This window comes from Oryzias latipes, chromosome 9 (assembly GCF_002234675.1).
Source record: "Oryzias latipes chromosome 9, ASM223467v1".
In the NCBI taxonomy this organism is placed as follows: Eukaryota; Metazoa; Chordata; class Actinopteri; order Beloniformes; family Adrianichthyidae; genus Oryzias; species Oryzias latipes.
This window is the reverse complement of record NC_019867.2, coordinates 27,216,361-27,236,266: the sequence shown is the minus strand read 5'-3', so window position 1 is coordinate 27,236,266 and position 19,906 is coordinate 27,216,361. Positions and strand designations below refer to the sequence as shown.

Below are 19,906 nucleotides of genomic sequence, written 5' to 3'. Positions count from 1 at the left end.
CTTTGGCAAACAGTCGACCTTATGGGTTCCTTTGCACCACCACCAATTCTTTTGTTTATTTCAATTTTCTGTTTCTTTGGTCACAGTGAAGATTTGCCTCTTTTTATAGTTTTATTATGCAAATTCATCAAAGAAAAAGGAGCACATCATATGAGTTTTCTTTCTTTAGCTCCCTCATATAACAAATAAGATACATATTTCTTTCATTTTTGTTGATAAAGAAAATAAACAAGGAAAACAAATTGCATTGAGCAGAAAAAAAGACATCAGAATTCAAAAGTGAACTGCTCTTCATAGCCCTATGTTAGTTCAACTCTATTTAGGAGATTTTAAGGCTCTTAAAAGCTCTGCTGCCATCCTGGGTTAGCTCCTAGTGATGCAAATACAATGTTTATGACTGCAGGTAATGTTCTGGATGCTGATGACATCGGACAGCACTAGCTTGACCGATGGTTTATTTGGGTCACCCAGAGGCGGGGGGGGGGGGGGGGGGGGGCAGGAGCGACAGGGAGGTTTATTATCCCAGTTGTGTCACTCTGACTCCGCTGAATACTGATCAGATCAGTGAAGTGTGAGCCGTGCGTTCTCGTTGTGAGCTGAGGGAAACGAGTCCACACTGAGACAAAAACACAGAAACCGAGAACACACTCAGCGTGGCTCATTAAACCTGACACCACAGAGGAAAACAAGTGTCAAGTCGGTCTGACGCACAATTACACATAAATCTGTTTTCACTGATTCATAATGTTTCAAGATATTATTAGCCCTTTATTAGCACCTTTTTTTTTAACTTTTCCTGTAGGGTTGTAACAATTCCTTTTAACAACGATTTGATTGATATCATAACTTGTGGTTGACATTACGATTCATAGTCAATATTGGTTCATTTTGAACGATCCTATAGGATCCAGGACATTTTTATCCAATATTTCAAACAGTTGGACTAAGAGACAAATGGGTACTGAGCAGTGCCGGTGACGTTTTCCAAATTCCTTGTATTTCTTGCACAACAATCAAGTGTGAATTAAAAGTGTCCAAACAAGCTGTTGTGATGTGTGCGCTTTTCCTTTCTTCTGCAGGAGCTGGGTGGACAGTTTGATTTTCTGATCTGCCTCCCTCTACCATTCCCACCTGTGACTCAGCTGTAGCTCATTCTCCCTCATCAGGACTCCAGTTTATGAGCCTCGCCCTTTTCATTTACTAGTTACCAGATGGTCCACAGACAGAATCTATCTTCACCCTTCTGGATTCTCGGCTCCTGACATGACCTGCCATCCAATCTGCCCCAGCCCAGCCCAGCCTCTTCTCCTAGTTAAGACTTCAGGTCAAAATAAACAATTAAACCTTCATAGAGAAGGAGCTTAAGGTCAAGAATCTGCAGAAAATCCAGGTCCTAAAATTAGAAATGAGGCAAGAGAAACATCTACAAGAGCCCCCGCTGCTATAGACCAGGAGGGAGCAGGTCACATCTTGCAAGCATCTCAAGAAACATGGAAGTTTATTAGGATAAAAGTGTCAGCTAGACTTGTTTGCTGGTTCTAGTCCTAAAGACACAATTTCCTGTACTCAAGTACACCTGCTTTTACAAACTGCCATAATATTTTCTTTGCTTGTCTTAGAAAAGTTTCACACTCACTCCATTAAGTTAGGGTAGACACACCAAGCAAGAATCATTACAGGTGGTTTGGCATTGAGTTTTATGCCGTATGCTCTTCCTGACACAACCCTGTATTTAATCCAGGCTGGGGAACATCACAGGGAGACCCAGGGGACCCACCCCAGGGAGGCCCCTTTGGGGCTACATAGTTTAGGCAGCAGCGTGAAGCGTCTAGGCTAAGGAACCACACTGGATTAAGCTCATTGCACGCCCTGTTTAAGGTTAAGATTCTACTTTACAAATCATCAGAGCTCTTAATAAGAAGCAAAAGAAAAGCAAACCTTTGACATCTGTCATTGACAACCAGAGTTCCAATGCAAAGTGTTAAGGTGGACTTTTGTCATTGACCAAATACCTCATTTCTGCTCCATTTTACAAATACATTATTTAAACGCCATTCAATGTGATTACCTGTTTTCTTTTTTTTTTATTTCACCATGCTGTCACATCCAACTTGTGTCAAATTAAACTCATCTATCCATCCATCCATCCATCCATCCATCCATCTTAAGGACCCGTTGAATTCCTTTCAGGGTTGCTGAAGCTTACCCAGCAAGTGCCAGGTCTGTTGCAGGGCCACACAACCACACACTCACATGCACCTCATGTTTCACATCTAAATTATTTTGAAGCTGGAAGAACCTTTTAGACTTGTTAAACCTAACTGCAAAAAGCACAACAAAGAAGGCAAACCACCACAATTCCACCAAGATGAAGGACAAAGATAAAATGAGGCAAGTTCGTGCAAATTATCTTTACATTTAAAACATGTGATAGATGGGAAACATAAAAGTCAGCATCAGAACTGATCATAGCCTGAAGGCTGTTCACTGACCTTTTGAAAAGCGGGCCGGTTCTCCAGATATTGGTGTTTCCTACGCATCCTCGCGGGGGCTCTGTGATGTTCTCTTTCTCAAACAATTCCTGCAGAGACTGAGCAACCACGGCGACGGCGTCCGCAATATGAGCCGACTCGTTCTTACCGTTGATCAGTTGGAGGCCCAGCAGGCCTGTGCCGCACACAACACACACACACAGCATGAAGTCACACACTGTCCTCATTCACAGTCTGATTACACACGTTCACACTCCACTTTGAATTCACAGAGGTATTTTAAAAGTGCTCCAATAATTAAAACACGCAAACACTTGGGGCTTCAGGCGTTGGGTCAGTGTTGAGTACCACCAAACTGCATGCTGGGAGTTCACTCTGACAATCACAGCCGTTTGTCTCGGCACAGAAAAGCCCCTCTGAGACACTCGGAACTGTGGCTGGTGCTTTTCTTCACCAAAAACAAGTCACACTGCAAAGAGAAGTCTGCACTCTAGCTGAGCACCAACAGATGGCTAATCCTGTTAGCATTCCCCACATAACAAGCTAACATGCCACTAAAGATGAAGTTAACAGATGATGTCAGCATCCATCAAATTATATGGTCACAAATACACCTGCCACCGCGCGATGGGTGGGCATCAGCAGAATCTTCAAGATTAGCTGCTGTCGCCCAATGCTTTTGAAAATCCTTGGCGTGGTCATGAATGTGGAATGGCAGCCGTAAGGGGGGCATCTGTCCAGCGAGGATGACGTCATTACCAAATGAAGTGGCCACAGGGCAGTAGAAGCTGGCTGGCAGCAGCTTTGATTGGACGATGTGTAAATGTCTCCCTACGATGGCCATCCATATCAACTGCCACCAGCGACCCAGTAGCCCGGGAGTATATAAAGTGTCTACTTAAGTAAAAATCTGCGGTGCAACCACTTCCTCACCCAACAACTTATTTGCCGTTCTTGTGCCCATTGCTCTTCTTCAATGATTAGTGAAGCAAGCACAATGTTTTGTGTTCTTTGTATACTTCTCAACATCAACCGCAACTCGTCAATTTCTCAGGTCTCGGAGTTGCTGTGGTGCTATCAACGCCTTGATGAGTTTGGTGCAGCATCAATGCCATCTCTTCATTTATATAGAGGACCCACGACGTCCGGCTTCTCTAAATTGACGTCTGGTCATCTCTGGGCCCCCAGCCCATGCCAACAGCCCTCACTGAGCGCCCACACTGCTACCGTACAATTTCTAACAATCAGACGGTGGCAGTGGGACGGCGGAACGTGGGCACTGGGGTGGCTAGAGGGTAGCAGTCTGAAATCGACTGACCATCAGACAATTATGGGGACCTCGGAGACCCGGCTGTCACTGGACTGCAACCTCCAAAAATGTGCCTGGGCGGCCACTGACCACTGTCAAGAATCATCCGGTGGTCGTTAAATTTAAACCTTTTCTTAAAACCTCTGCAGTCGTCTCGTGGCTTACCATCTCCCAATTACAAATGCTGCCATGGGGCACATGCCAACTTTGTTGGAAAACCTGGGGAACATCTAGGTTGCAGTGCGGTGGCATTTTGGCATACAGTATGTGACCGTAGACGAAAACAATACAAAACCCTCCTAAAATATAGAATATCCTCCCCGTCACATTTAACCGAAATTAGAAGGAATTTACTCAACTTTTTTTGATTTATATAAGTAAACAAGTTAGTTTCTTTAAGGGCACCACTTAGAAAGAGCTTATCATGTACTCTCTTACCTAACACCTTTCATCAGTTTAACTAAAACATTTGACAAAAAAACGACAACTTCTTTACTATGAAAGCCAAACGTTTCGTGAATATTATTCTAGCTAGAAAGAACCAGAACGTGAGGAATGCTAACATTGTAAGCTAACTGCTGCTCTGATGGCTCCCACTGTGAATCCAGATACTTTTTTTTCGTAATGTGACAATTATGCAGAAGCCCAGAGAGAAAACCTTTTAATACTATGTTCATTAATTTCTTACTTATTTATATTTATTTTTTCTGCAAACTAAAATTTTGTGTAATTCACTAGCTTTGTCAGGTTAGCTTACCAATTATGTAGAAAACAAGAAAAGGAGCATCTTTTTAACTAAAATATGTAGAAAAATAAAAATTAAAAAACTATTCATTTTTCAGAGTAAAAAATAAATATATGTGTATGATTTTTTTACACAGACTATCTATATTTAAGTATTTTTTTGTCTAAATCTTTTTTTTTATTGTTTACTGCCAGAATAAGAAGAAAAAAAACACAGCATATATCCTCTAGACTTCCAAATAGCAGAATATAAATACAAAGTTAAGCTTAGTTATATTGAGTGTTCAAGAGATTGAAGAAGCAATAAATGTAATTTTAGGAAAATACCTTTAAAACTATACCTGAAAGATTTGATCTCTTAGGTTCTGCACAAAAGCTCGGTGAAGAAAAACAACATAGAAAAATTCAGAATGTCACAGATCTGCTTTATAGGTTTCTTTCAAGGAAGAGCTGGGAATAAAAAGAGGAAACTGGGCAGTCTGAGTCAGTCCAGCATGAACTACCACTGATCGGTGGTTTTGTGTTGACAGAGCTGCTGCTCTCTGTGTAGCTGCTGTGACGGCTTGACAGATTGTTGTTTCCATCTTTCTTAAAATAGCCCTCACCGGAGTGTTCGGTGGGACAGTCCAGCCACTGGGGCAGGATTCTGACCGGTAACTCTTCAATGTTTTTACGATCTGTCAGTCATTTTCAGGCCCAAAGTCATGATCTGCTGAAAAAAACTGGGTCAGATCTTCTGCCGTTTGCATCAGCAGTTGTACATTTGAAAAATCCAATTGAAGAAAATTAGAATAAACGTAAAAACCAAACATCTTCATTTTAGGATATGCTCTGAATTGGAGCAACGTTTCAGAATTACAAAATATTTAGAAGCAGCGGCTAGCATTTTTCTATTTCTAGAATATTTTTTTCTAGAATATTTTGGAAAATTTGAACTGAGTGGCTGAAACGTGAAGATTTCCCCCTCAAAAGAAACCTTCAACCCGCTGTACCCGAGACAAAACCACCGGATTGCGCTCTCATTGCACTTTCAGAAAAATGACAGAGGATTTTTGGTGTCAGGAAGGTGTGCAGAAAAATCACTTCATTTTTATCAGTGCAGCAGCCGGCAGGTAAGGTTGTTTTTGGAGCAAAAACGACTGCAACAGTGAGGACTGCCGATTACTCAGCAGCCAGATGGGATTTGTGAGCAGTGTGTAGCTTTTCTACACAGTCATGGGTGGATTTCACAGAAAATTCTTTCATATCATCTTTTAATCATTTTTAAAGACTACTGTTATACTTTAGTTAAGACAATCACTTCCTATTAATGTTGTCTGAACCATATAAGGATCAACTGATATTCTATTATTTAAATAGTTGAATGATAATTGTGGTAAAAAATTAAAAATTTTTGCATATTTTTTAAGGAATTCCTTCAGACAACCTTATTTCTAAATAAACGGTTTATCAATAAACTTTATTGAATTATTAATCATCACAGTTTTTATCACAAATGCACAATACTGGAGTTTTGTATTTATCTTGCAGATATTTTACTTAAAAAACGTTTCTGTTCATCTTTTTTAAATAAAACTACACAATTACGAAGGGAATATTTCAGAGTGATCTTATTATTATTAAGACAAAACCATTTTTTCATAGCTGTGAAAAACAAATATTTCTTTTATAGATTCCTGAAAAAAACTACTCGTAAATGTTTAAACTCATCACATTTAAAGAAGTTATGACTCTGGTTCAGTTACAGAAGAATACTCTTCTAAAGTAGATATCAATTCGGGAGACCGGCCAAATACCGTTGTGATACTATCATGACTGGCAGCACATCTGAATTACAGTTTGATTTTTTTTTTCTTAAATAAAAAAGACTGTTGTCTGCAAATCATACCATGCTATGAGTTGTGCTTTATATATCATTAGCTGCATTTCATTGATTATGAAACTACACTTTTTAACTGTTACCAATCAAATGGTGAATAAGTTATTCTGTTGGGGTTATATGTTTGTAAATCTGACATCAGTCCCTCACCAGCCATGAACCTCAAAGTAAGCCATGAGGTCTAAGCATGTTTTCTGAAGGAGAGAGACTAAAAATACAGTTCTAATTTATTCCTTTAGTTTAGGTTTAAATAGAGAATAAAGTAAACAAACCAAAGAAAGAAAGTTGAATTCTGAACCTTGTTTAAACTTGATTTCTGACAGAGATTACCTCCTCTACAGTCTTAGACTTCATTGTCAAGGCTGTAAACTTTTTGGAATTGCCAGTTTAAAAAAAATGACATTTAAAATTTCAATTGAATGGTTTGTTGTTACTTTAAAAACCAGAATCACCAGGTGATAATATTGTGCATTTGTGGAAACTTGTGTCTTTACAGATAAGACTTCACCTGTGATGCTAAAAAAACAAGAGAAAAAAAAACGCTTTTATTTTTTAACATTTTTTTCTTATCATTGTTCAGATCTGAGATGGAAAAAAAATTTCTACTAAACGTCTAATCTAGACGACAAGTTAAAGACCAACGGAGATCCTTTCTGGATTCCATAATTCCTTCAAAAAATTCTCTGGCTGACTGAGAAATCTGCAGAATTATCAAACCCCGCCCCCTGCGTTTATGATACAGTGGGCGGGGCCTCTACTGACCAGTGGTTAAAAGGGCAAGGCATCAAGCAAGAGACAAAAGGCAGTGGAGGGTCTTACCAGTGTTTGGGCACGCGTCACGGTTACCGCAGCAACACTAGCTGTTACCCTCCCCCTCCCTCCCCCCGTGACACACACACACACCCACAGAACCCCAACAGACCCCACCCCCGCCCCCCCTCCTGTGTGTCAGCCCATGTGATTGTGTACTGTGAAAACGGGCGGGCGGACGACACACACTATAGAAGATGAAACAAACAAAAAGATGTTAGACACATTTAAGCCACACAAGTTGAAAAACAAGCCAGAACAGAAACTGAGCAGTTCAGAACCTTTAAACATGCCTCTGCTGTTCGGCAATGTTTAAACGTTCAACCAGCAGTCAGAAAACCAGAGAGAGACACCAAGACGCTGAGAAGCTAACTGACAGTGACGAGGTTTAGCTTCCTTCATCCAAGACCTACAGCTCTACCAGAGAGAGGCAGAGAGACATAGAGGAAGACATAGAGAGAGAGAGAGAGACCAGCTGTGCTTCCATCCACCACTTCAGTGGAAATATTAGTGATATGAATGCTCCTAATATTCAGCAGAAGTTCAGACACAATCCTGACAAACTGTCACATCATCATCAGCAAAGTTCCCTGCAGTTTATCTCTGGTTTCCAGACGACCACGTCTGCGCACCGTCAGCCAGAAGAACTGGATCAACAAGGTTCTGCGGGAGCTTCTGAGCCCTTATTACAACCCATTTTCCTGCTGATGTAAGGAACTTCATTCTGAACTCTAAACCGAGTGGTGCAAATACGGAAATCACAGCCTAAGCCTCACTCTTTCACAGTGTTTTAAATGTAAAAATCAGCATTTCTGTGGTTTAAACATTGAATTCTTCAAGTTTGACAGAAGATTTCTATTCTTTCCTGCTTTTATTTAATGTCAAACATAAAAACAGAGAAATGCGTTAATATTTTTGGTTAAAAATGGATCTGTAAAATAAATATGATTAATTATGTATAAAAGAAGCTCAATCATTTGGGACAACACTTAATCAAATACTACAAATGCTGCATAAATAAATAATTTGTAAAATCAAGAACTACATTTTACTATGAGCACAACCACCATGTGGCATCTAAAACAATATTTGATACAATACTGTTTATTTCTTCATTTTTTGGCATGAATCAGTTCATTTTCCCTTTTCCTAAAACTTTTCACCATTTAACTAAACACTTTAAGAAATGTCTTTTACATTGTAAGCTTTCTTTAGCTGAATATTTAAGCATTTTGAAATGAATTTGTCTATTCCTGTATGCTGTCTTGAAAATTATTAAGGTATCTTTAGAGAGTTAAGGAAAAAGTAATGCTAATAAAAGCCTTATAAAAGCAATATAAAATAAATTCTGAATGAAAACAATGACAATTCACAATGAGAGCCAGTACTGACATCCAACTTCCTGTTGGATGATTTTCCTCTGGAATCTGGCCTGTGGCAGGCTGTTGGGGAGCAGCTTAATAAATTGTTTGCATCTGACATCATTAGAGCTGTTTGTGCTCATTGACTGTATAGGAGAACTGGATTGAGTGAGTGTGACGTCACAGACAGAAAATTGTTTATTTCAGGCTCCAACCAAAAGAAGTCAATTCATTTAATTTTATTCCAGTACGGATGCCGCCATGTTGGAACCAGAAATTCTCAGAAGTCCACAACCCTATTACTTGAAAGTAAAGGGAGAATCTGTATCTCGTCCAGCGTTTGAAATGTTTGAGTGGGTACATACTTTTATCGAGGCATCTGATTGGTCAGTTTAGAACTTGAATAACTAGCAACAATGAATATAAAAAAGAGGATTATCAAGAACATGTTAAAAGGTATCAGAGCAAGAATGGTTCTGACCAATAGAGTGACTGAGTAATAGCTGTTTATTTCTCTATGAAAGTCTATGGAGTTTTGGCTTCTTGTTGCAAGAAGGTACTTCCTGTTTGGAACATGAGGGCGTAGGAGTCACTCACTCCAGTTCTCACATACAAGCAATGTTTGTGCCTCTGTTATTGGACATGTACTGGTAAAAAAGACTAATAAAGGGAAATCAAACCGTTTGAACCTCAACTTTACACGGCCATGGATGTAAAGCCTTATCTTCACCAAATCAACTCTTTCCTCCCAAACTAGTTTACCATCCATGTTGTTGCTGAAAGAGCCCTAGGCTTCTGTCGTAAAGACTTTTAGGAGGAGCTGGATGGAAGCACGGCTGCAGACAGACCTGAAGAGAGGAAGCGGAAGGCTGAGGGAAAAGACAAAGGCCTAACATACCGTCTGGAGCTTCGTTCAGAGCTTTGCCGTTCATCTCCCTCTCCCCGACCAGCCACACGTAACCAGAGCCGGTCATGTTGAGCTGCCGGGCTGCCTTGTAGACGGCTGCAGCCTCGTCCTCACTGCACTTCCACAAACATGTACACAAACAAAGACATTTGTACAAGTTACCTCATGACCCCTTTCAGACATTTTAAGTTTTATTGATTCTCTGAATAAGTGAACTAATAAACTACATCCACACATCAACCCTTAATCTAACAAAGAGCCTAGAAATTTCCTTCTGCTGCATTAGGACTGGAAAAAGGGGCCTGATAAAGACAATGAGTATAAAAAAAAACGGTTGTAAAAAAAAGTAACAAATGTCTGTTTGTAATTTATTGGATTATATCCATTTGCGGAAAGAATTATCTTTCAGATGCCACCAGCTGGCCTACATGTGTTCTGCAGCCACAGCCACATTAACTAACTTTTAGGTATTGCACACATCGTGCCAAGCAATTGCATGAGACAACTTTTATTAACGCTTTGTAATGCATTAGGTAAAGTTAAGCAATAATTAGTTAAATGCTAACTAATCAATTAAGTAATACACTTAGCAATGCAAAGTAATGCAAAAATTTTGCTGTTAACACTTCATTTAATAGTTAATTATTGATTAATAATGCATCAACCAACATTAGTAAAGGAACCCTTATTGTAAAGTATTACCAAATTTATTTTTCTTAACATTTTGTGTAAATAGATCAAACTAGAGAGTTTTTACTAGTACTTCTTAAGCCATAGTTTATTGTATTATCTGTACTTGGATGCGGTGGGTGTGGCCACAATGTGTCCTTTTACCTGATGCATCAATGCTTTCTGTGTGGCCTTGTAACATTTATTTATGAATTTGTTTGTAAAGTTTGGTTACCTTCCACAGATAATTTGGTTACTTTGGGTTTGAAGAAGGGCTGCACTGTATCGTAGTGGTTTATGGACTGGCAAACCATCAGGCTGTATTGTGCCTTTGCCCAAAAGTTGCTGGGACAGACTTAAGCAACCCCATGACCCCAAAGGGGATAAAGCGGGCTCAGAAAATGGATGTTTCAATGCTTTGGGGAAAAACATACTTTATTCTTTGTGTAGTTTTTATGAAAGGTCTTCATATTTTGGTTCCTCCTTCTGTTGGTTAGGACTGTACCATTTATTAAATATAGGCAAACTCCACGCTAATTTTAGCTGTATTTCTCTAATAAATTGTCCAACATTCATCATGAATTCACAATTGTCTTCAGCACTCAATTCATTGTGATTTTATGAATACATGTCACACATTTATTTGCTTCCAACTAGTTGTGATATTTTGGATTATATTGCTATAGCAGTTAATTCTGGATCACTGTGACCATGTGTGCAGAAGGTTAGCTCAATCATTAGAACAGGTCTTAAGAGGATAACGTCCTACAAAAACAGTCCAGTAAGACACAATAATTTTTTGTCATTTAATTTATCAGATACAAGAAAAATTACTTTCAATCGTGAAATGCACTATTTTTCCCAAATCATTGACTTATCTGCATATACAAGCACCAGCATTTAACCAACATCTTATTTGTAATCAGGATTTAACATGAACCAACAATTGAAGCCTTATCGTCTAAACCCCTTTGGTAGAACTCTAGGGGAGTGTTCATGCAACAGTTATGACCAGACTTCCAGAAGCACATTTGTGAGGTAAGACAAGCATGTCAACCAAGAAGATCTTCGCTCCAATCTGTTCTTAAGATGTCAAGTTCTTCAACACTCATTGTTTTGTACCCTGGTTTTCGTCCTAGCTAAATTAGAAGGATATGATTATCTTGTGACGTGCTGAAATATCCTGAGTTCCTTTCATGAGGGACTTCACCAAACTTTCAACAGTGCAGTAAGATATTGTTCCGGCAATCACCAAACCCAAGTTTGGAAGTTTGTGGTGGGCGAATGCCTCTGGACATGAGTTTCTGCCTTTCCCAATTGTTTCTATTTTTTTATACCACTGATAGTTGACGAAAGAATATACCTGTGACAGGTGACATCACAGAATAACCCTGAAGTTCACTGCACTCTTGAGAGTGACCCACTCTTTCACAGATGCTCAAAGAAGCTCTCTGCATGCCTTAGTGGACAATTTCATACACCTGTGGCCATGGAAGCAATTGGAACATCTCAATTATTTGGATGGCTGAGTCAGGACTTTTGGTAATATAACACCCGTGGAGGGCGCCCCCAAGACCAGTGACTAGTCAACCATCATGAAAGGGTTTTCTTTACAGGAAGTGGCTTGCCAGCCCCAGAGTTCCTTATTTTATTATTGAATTATAAGTGTTCATAGTTATACAGTGAGGCAAAAAAGTATTTAGTCAACCACCAAATGTGCAAGTTCTCCCACTTACAAAGATGAGAGATGCCTGTATTTTTTATCATAGGTATACCTCAACTATGACAGTCAAAATGTGGGAAAAATCCAGATAATCACATTGTTTGGTTTTCAAAGAATTAATTTATAAATTATGGTGGAAAATAAGTATTTGGTCAATAACAGAACTTCAACTCAATACTTTGTTTTAAACCCTTTGTTTGCAAATGACAGCAGTCAAATGTTTTCTGTAAGTCTTCACAAGGTTTTTACAAACTGTTGCTGGTATTTTGACCCATTCCTTCAAGCAGATCTCCTATAGAGCAGTCATGTTTTGGGGCTGTCACTGGGCAACACGGACTTTCAACTCCCTCCAAAGATTTTCTATGGGATTGAGATCTGAAGACTGGCCAAGACCTCAGTGGTCTTGTATGTCTTCCATTTTCTAATATTTGCGCCCACAGTTGTTTTCTTCACACCAAGCTGCTTAACTATTGCAGATTGAGTCCCAGCCTGGTGCAGGTCAACAATTTGGTTTCTGGTGTCCTTAGACAGCTCTTTGGTCTTGGCCATAGTGGAGTTTGGAATGGGACTGTTTGAGGTTGTGGATAGGGGTAATTTGTATAGATAATGAGTTCAAACAGGTGCCATTAATACAGGTAATGCGTGGAGGATCGTCTTATAGAAGACGTTACAGGTATGTAAGAGCCAGAAATCTTGCCTGTTTGTATGTTACCCAATAGTTGCTTTCCACCATAATTTGCAAATAAATTCTTTAAAAATCAGAGTGTGGTTTTTCTCTTTATGTCTCTCATAGTTGAGGTATATCTATAATTGAATTACAGGCTTTGCTCTTCTTTTTAAGTGGTAGAACTTGCTTAGTTACTGGCTGACTAAATTATTTTTTCCCCCACTGTACTTAGCTGTTTGCTGATAACTATCCTGAATCCAACAACACCAACCCCATCGCTAAAGTCCCAGTAACCATAAAAGTGTAGCCCACCTTGCTGAGAGGATGATAACTCTGGCCTCCAGGTCTCTGGCTTCCAGCAGTAGTGCTGTCAGGTTGGTGTCCTGGTTGAACAGCAGAACTTTCTCTGCCTGGTAAACCATGGCGCCAATGGACCAGTACCAGCGAGGAAGGACAGGAAGAAACACGGCAAAACAGAACACCAAAAGATATATCATAGGACATGCATCATGAGCTCTCCATCCATAGAGCCTCCTGCCCCCATACCACCCCTCCCCCCCAAGCCTCGACCATGCTCCCTCGCAACCGCGCTACCACAAGAGAAGGGGGAGGGGCAAAAAATGGAGGCAAAAAGTGTCTAAGGTTTGCTGAACTGAAAGTAAACTTAAAGTCAAAGCCTGAATATAAAGAAGGAGGGGCAAAAAGTTGTGCGTGGTGTGGTGGCACATGCAAACTGAGGCGCTTTCAAGACTTCAACCAATCAGGGACGTGCATGTTAGAGAGCACTGATGCAACCGCAAATCAATAAATTAAAAAAACTTCGAGAAGAGTGAGGAAAGAAAATTAGGAGAAGCAGGTAGGAGGAAGAGGTTCATTTCCCAAAAACAAAAAATTTATGTTGCAGAGAAGTGAGGGGATCCTAGGGGGCAGTGTTCCTCAGATATCTGCAGAGAGCCAAGCATCAGCCTGGCTGCATGCAACCCTTCACAGGGAAAATAAAAAAAAAAACTCAGAGGAAGAAGGAAGGAAGAGGAAGGGCGTCTCTCCTGCTAACGTGAACCCATTCTCAGTGTGCAGGAATCATGAAAAATCAAAAGAAAGAAAATAGATGGTTGATAGAAGACGTGCCACCAGGATAAAAGTCTATCTCTGGAGCTGGGTTGGATTCTGGGCGGGTGGGCAGGGCTGACTGGTGTTTGCCTACTACCGGACGAGCTCAGAGATTGGTTGGGCGGCGTGCATCATTTCACCATGCAAGTTTATACCTTGGGTGTTCTCCTGAAGTCAAAGTTCTGTTGGTCGAGGTTTTCATAGTTCCTGTTTTTAGTCTGATGAGTAATGTGCACAGAGAAAACATGCAGACACAAGAAGATTATAGACAATCGCAGCAAAGCATCCAACAAATGATTCCTTTTTTTGTTTGTTTCAGGTCCAGAGTGGCAAACACATCAAAGACTGTCCACCTGTCCAACAGAGCTGTCCATCTGTCAGTCCAACTGTCTGTCAGTCTATGGCAGTGTTTCCATACCCTGATCATCAAAGCCCTCTGACCTGTATGTTTTCTATCCTGCTAAAGCACACCTGACTGTAATTATTGAACGGTCTCTACAAAGGCTGTTAAGATTAATCAGGTGTGTTAGAACCTGGGTTAGGAAACACTGCTTTGTGAGACCATTTGTTTATCCGGTCCATTATTAGGAAAATGGTTCTGTACTTCTATGTGGTAAATGGTAAATGGCATATACTTATACAGCTACCTTCCTTGAAAGCCCAAAGCGCTTTACAGTCACAGCCCCACCTTCCACCTGTGGCAAGGTGGGGACATATGGGCGGGCAAGGCAGGAATCAAACCTGTCGTCTTCCGATCAGAGGTCAACTGCCCAGCCACTGCCACATGGACGCCCCTTAAATGTGTAGATTCTCATTCAGATTCTCATGCAAAGCCGCTTATCTCTACATCAGAATCAGCTGATTCAAGATGACTGCGTTAACGGTCAAAGAGTTACGGTATGTCAAAAAGTATGTGTTGTTTAGGTGTTGCCAGAGACATAGTCAGTGTTAAAGAGATAATGTCTGGTATGACATTTCTGCACTTTAAATGACAATCCACCGACACCCTGTGTAAATCTCAGTCTATGTGGTTTTGGTACAGAAATAAAATCTAGCAAATGTTCTAATGTACGTATTAAATGTCACAGGAATATACCTAAGAGAATGTACTTGCCGTTAATAATGGTGTTTTTTTACAGATTCTGGTACAAATGTTGTTTGTCCTCCCCAGGGTCCCCCTGGGTGATTAAAAATACACATCCATAATCCCCACCCCCCACCCCCACCCTCCAATTACTAAGGTTTTCTTTTAAAACTGATGCTTATCAAAAAATAGTCCTGGTCTTTGTTCTTTAAGATTAGTGTATTAAATAGTAAAACAACTATCTGGCATTTACTTTTTGGAACAAGGCAATGTGGCTTTCATAATTTGGCATGCATGGGTCAACTGCAGCTTCTTGTCCACCAAGGGCGACAATACAAAAATAACATAAAATCTCAGCAAACATAACATTGTATTATCTAATTCAAATCATTTCAATCCAATTCAATTAAATTCAAATTTAAATATATAGCCCAATTTTATAACAATAGTCGTCTCAATGGGCTTTATACCGGTAATTGTTTAAGAATTAGTTTTCAAATCGCCAGCTTTGCCATTTAATGGTTGAAATGTATTTTTGACTACTAAAACAATAGAGGACTGTTGAAAGTAACTGCAATTGCAGCAGTTCGACAGGGTTCTGGTCAGATGCTGCCCTGTTTGCATTAAATTTATTTCATCGAGTGCTATGTTGATGACACTCTTCTCTATTTATCACTTAAACAGTGTGAACTTTTTCACATTTATGTTGGTTTTTTTTTCATATGAATTATTTGTATCACAGGGTTTTATGAATAAAAAAAATACATTACTGTGAATATTCGAGCCAGACGTAAAAACTAGTTTAGTACAGTAGAGTCTTTTGTTTATCACAGAAAGTATGTGATAAACATAAACCTAAAAATAGTTTGCAGTGGGTGGAATCCGAAAATTTACTTTACTTTCTTTTACTTTACTTTTCATATTTCTTTTATATGTTTAAAATGTATAAAATCTCTCACTACATACCTTAAACACATTTCTCTGAACATTTTTACTCTTTTCTTTCAAAGTTAAAACCTACGAAAAAAAAAATGAAGTCCAGGATTATCGAATGAAAACAAAGACCTGATCATGATCAAAGATTTCTGTAGATTTGGCCAACTAAACAAATTCTACACAGGAGACATGGAATGTAGTACAGTAGTAGTAGATTGATTGACAATGTTCTGCAGCCAAACAGGACGTAGAACACATGTGCTGAAGATTTTTTATAGTAAACTGTACTTTAAAGGGGTTGTGCAAGTAGCTGTGTTGTTGATGAGCCAAGCTGTGATGATTATTGTGGGACATCATTAGGGTCTTCAAAAATTTTATCAACCATCTGATCCTAATTTCTATGGCTTATTATCAATATTTGGCTGATTGGTCTGTCTGACTGTTTGACGCACAGTCAAAAACACATTTAAACAAAATCCTGAGACCTTGGACTAGAACTCTATGATCAGGGGTCTTCTGCTGCATGCAGATTCCAACACAATTCATACCTGTTAATGAGGTCATGAGCAAGTCTCCCTGTTTTAGTACCGCTAAGAGGAAAAGCGGAGTCATATTTGTCTAGAATTGTAATTTTGTTCATAACTACACTATGAATTATTTTGTTTTACCTGATGGCTAAACTGATCTCAAACACTGGTGCTACACAGTGGGAGTTCCATGTTTTTCAGAGAGCAGGCTTGTGTGGTGAAACTAAAGATATTTGGTTCAAAATGTCTCCGCAGAACTTCAAAGCAACCTCGCAGTTATATTTGGTCTGAGGTGTAAATTAACTCTGGAGTTGTGAGTGAAGGTGAGAAGAGAGCTGCTTTATTTTTAGAGCAGAACAAAGAAAATCTTTGACGATTCACAAACCTGTCAGACTAATTTAGCACCCAAGGACTGACTTGTTATATGTTAACTCTGAGGAGTCATCAAATAGCAGGTCTTTGTTGACTTCTCAAAGCATGCTTGGACCCACTGAATAGATAGCACCTTAGCAAGAAGAGCGCACAGTTTGGTTTGGCTTTTCTCGCTGCAAACTTTTATCTGATGTTAATCTGGTGTGGCGGCACGGCGTCCCATTACTCCTCGATTCACTCCGCTCCAAATGTTCCTCTCATTAAACTTACATCTAAGTCCCAGAAATGCCTGCACACTTCCACCAAGATCCATGCTCTAAACCTGCGTGTTGGAAAAGACTGTAAACTGCGGTCACACAGTTGATCTGAACCTTAGTAGACCTTTATGAGGCATAGGAGTCAGAGCACTGTGCTCTCTTCAAAATAAAAGCTTAATATCAGTCCTCAGGAGAGCACAGCAGTCTCTCCAGATTGAGCATTGCCCTGAATTGCATGCATGGGTCATGTAGATCCCATATAAAGGTTTCTCTCTTGATAGAAACTGCTTTGCAGGAGTGTCAGGGCATACATCAGGACAAAGCTGGTGGACTCAGTAAAAGGCAGTGAGTGTTGCTGGTACCACATGTTTTGCTGTCCATCACCAAAAACCTCTAACGAGGGTGCAAAGTGTCACTGGAGGGGTCTGAGAAGTCACTAAATATAACAACAAAGTTGTGAGGTCTTTGTGATGTCCACAACCACTTTGAAACAGGGGCTGTGAGATAGCCTAAAGCATTTGAAGAAGGGAGACATCTGCTGGCTCAGACCAAGAAATGCAACTGAGAGGCAGATGTTGAAAAGGCCTGAATGCTGCCTAAAGCCTCTATGGACCCTCCATGTATATAATAAGCTTTCTTTTTGCAATAAGCACTAAGTTTTATTTTCCGATAGACAGTCAAGCGTACATGTCCAAATATTTTAAATATTTGTTGCACTCTGTAGAACCCTCTTGGTCTATCCTGCAGCTCCAGCTTATTCCAATTTCTATTCAGTCTTCCAATCATTCACTTGCAGTCTCCTTATTCTACTTAGAAGCCATTAACCAATCTTCACAAAGAAGTTTCAATATTGATTAAATAAAAACATGAATACGTTTTTTTTTTAAGTAATACATTTTTTCAAGCAAAACACTTATTTCAGTTAGTCTTTTAAATGTGACAATTCCTCATTTTTTGACTAAAAGCTGGAGCACCTTATATATGGATAATTCTGGTTGTTCTTACTGAAGTTGAAGTAGTATTGTGAATACGCCAAGGCTTCCAACGTGGCTAACGTGTAACAAACTAGCTCTATAGTTACCGCGAACGCAATTAGTAAACTCTGGTTGACTGATGGACTTATCTCTGACTCTTTTGTCTCGCTTACTACGTAAGTTCGGCACCCCTTATATATGATAAACTTTCAAAATAGCCCATTGACACTGCGCCTTATAATCTGGTGTGACCTGTAGTGTGGAAAATATAGTATATAAAAACTAAGCATTTTTGTATTCACATCAATGCCTCATATTTAGATCATCTTATCTCTTTCTGGGAATTACCTGACATTTAAAGCCAAGAAGAAAAAAATAACTTTGAGTTGAAATATGCCTGGGGTTTTGATCATTTCACGCTTGATTGCAGTTTCTGTTAAGCATCCCCACTAGAGCCATGAGTTAATGAAAAACACAAAAGAATTACACGTTTCAAACCAATAAATAGACTCAGCTCTGAACAGAAGTGTTTCTTTAAGGAAGCCTGTGCGTGGTTAACTGTGGGTTTGTCTGTTTCACAGTGCCTCAGGGCTGATGGGATATTTATGACACACATCAGATAGATGTTTAAGCATAAACAACACACACACACACACTGTTCTGCTCACCTACTTTAGCTAATGTGCTGTAATATTCATGTCTCTCCTCCCACTTTAAAAAGTGTCTCAATTATTCATGAAGCTACGAGACACAAAGTCACCCTGAAACTTTGGAAGGATTTAATTTGCAAATTTCCCATTTTGTTTGTATTCTACACTAAATGGCTGTTTTTTATTTTGAAGATTTCTCTAAAAAGTTATTAAGACATTGTAAAGTTTATCCTTTAACAAGTCTTTGTAAAAAAAATAAGAATCAGCAAACTGTAGAGTCTATCTATGCAGACGATCCAGTAATTTATGTACCTTTGTGCTGAAACTTGAACGCCACCCTCAATCACAAAATCTGCAAATGCCAGCATCTTACAAGGGAAGTTTATGAGTCTTAAAGGTGGGAAGATGGGTCAGGTTATGCTGCTCATTACAGCAGCAACAGTGAACAGGCATGATGGACAGCTGATCTGACAACTGCAACGGAATCAGCTGAGATGTGTTTGCACAATTCTGGTCTCTGTCAGTTGATGTGATTAGACCACTGAAGATGATGGTGAGAAACTGAAAAGAGGAGATGGACAGAAGGACAAGAGAAAGGATGAGAAGAGGGGGAAGAGATAATCTTGTGGCTTTTTTTTTAAATCAGGAACAAAAGATGGACAGAAAACAATGTATGAGACTAATAGTTAAGAAGGTGACAACGTAAGGGAGTCAAACCTCCACCAAGACCAAAACAATGTCATCAAAAAAACCAAGAGAAGCGTCAGAGTAGCTCAGGAAAACCCAAGACTCCAGATCTTGACGATAAGAGTAACATAACCAAGACCAGATCAAATGCTCCAACACTAATCATCAAATATCTAAAAAGAGTGTCTATCATCAACAACAGCAGGTATGGTAATTATTAATTTGCAGGAGCACCTGAAAAACTGATACCAATTCTTGAAGTTACGTCCACACAGACTTATAAGGTCGGGATGGACAAGTCAAAAGTTTAAACAAGTTTAAAAGAGTTTAAACATTGTTTAAACAATAAGTGTATAGCTCAATGTGTGCTAATTGATTGTTATTGGGTTTAAACCCTAGATTACATAGTTGTTGTGTCCTTAGGTAAGACACCTACCTCCCCATTGCTCCCAATTGTAGAAATGATCTGGAAATTGATTTAACATATTTTAGCTCATCTAGATGTAATACGTTGTAAAAAGTCCAACACGTAGGTCCATGTTAGGAACGGCAAGGTCCAAAATTCCAAGAAAGTATGTCAAGTCAAAGTCAGCCATATGCTTAATAACAAATGGTTCTGAGTCAGAGTCCGCCAGTCGAGCTAATCACAGACTAATGACCTCCTCACACTCCTTACAATTTGTGCCAGAGTACATTTGGCTTTAAAGTATAGTTCATCTGGTTGCCGTGATGGCTCTCATTCCATTCT

The 19,906-nt window shown here is 39.5% G+C and overlaps 1 protein-coding gene across 3 annotated transcripts in view; it reads right to left on the bottom strand.

The window, feature by feature from the left end:
• Nucleotides 1–19,906, bottom strand: part of LOC101175170 (glutamate receptor ionotropic, NMDA 1) — an 87,737-nt gene that overhangs the window by 41,555 nt on the left and 26,276 nt on the right. For 2 of the 3 annotated variants that reach the window (XM_011479595.3, XM_011479597.3), the window contains exons 5-8: nt 13,827–13,889; nt 12,874–12,971; nt 9,494–9,615; nt 2,493–2,667 (exon numbers count right to left, since the gene is read on the bottom strand). In XM_011479595.3, coding sequence (XP_011477897.1) covers nt 2,493–2,667; nt 9,494–9,615; nt 12,874–12,971; nt 13,827–13,889 — 458 coding nt within the window. The remainder of the gene's footprint in view (nt 1–2,492; nt 2,668–9,493; nt 9,616–12,873; nt 12,972–13,826; nt 13,890–19,906) is intronic. The other variant, XM_011479596.3, reaches the window with a different exon arrangement.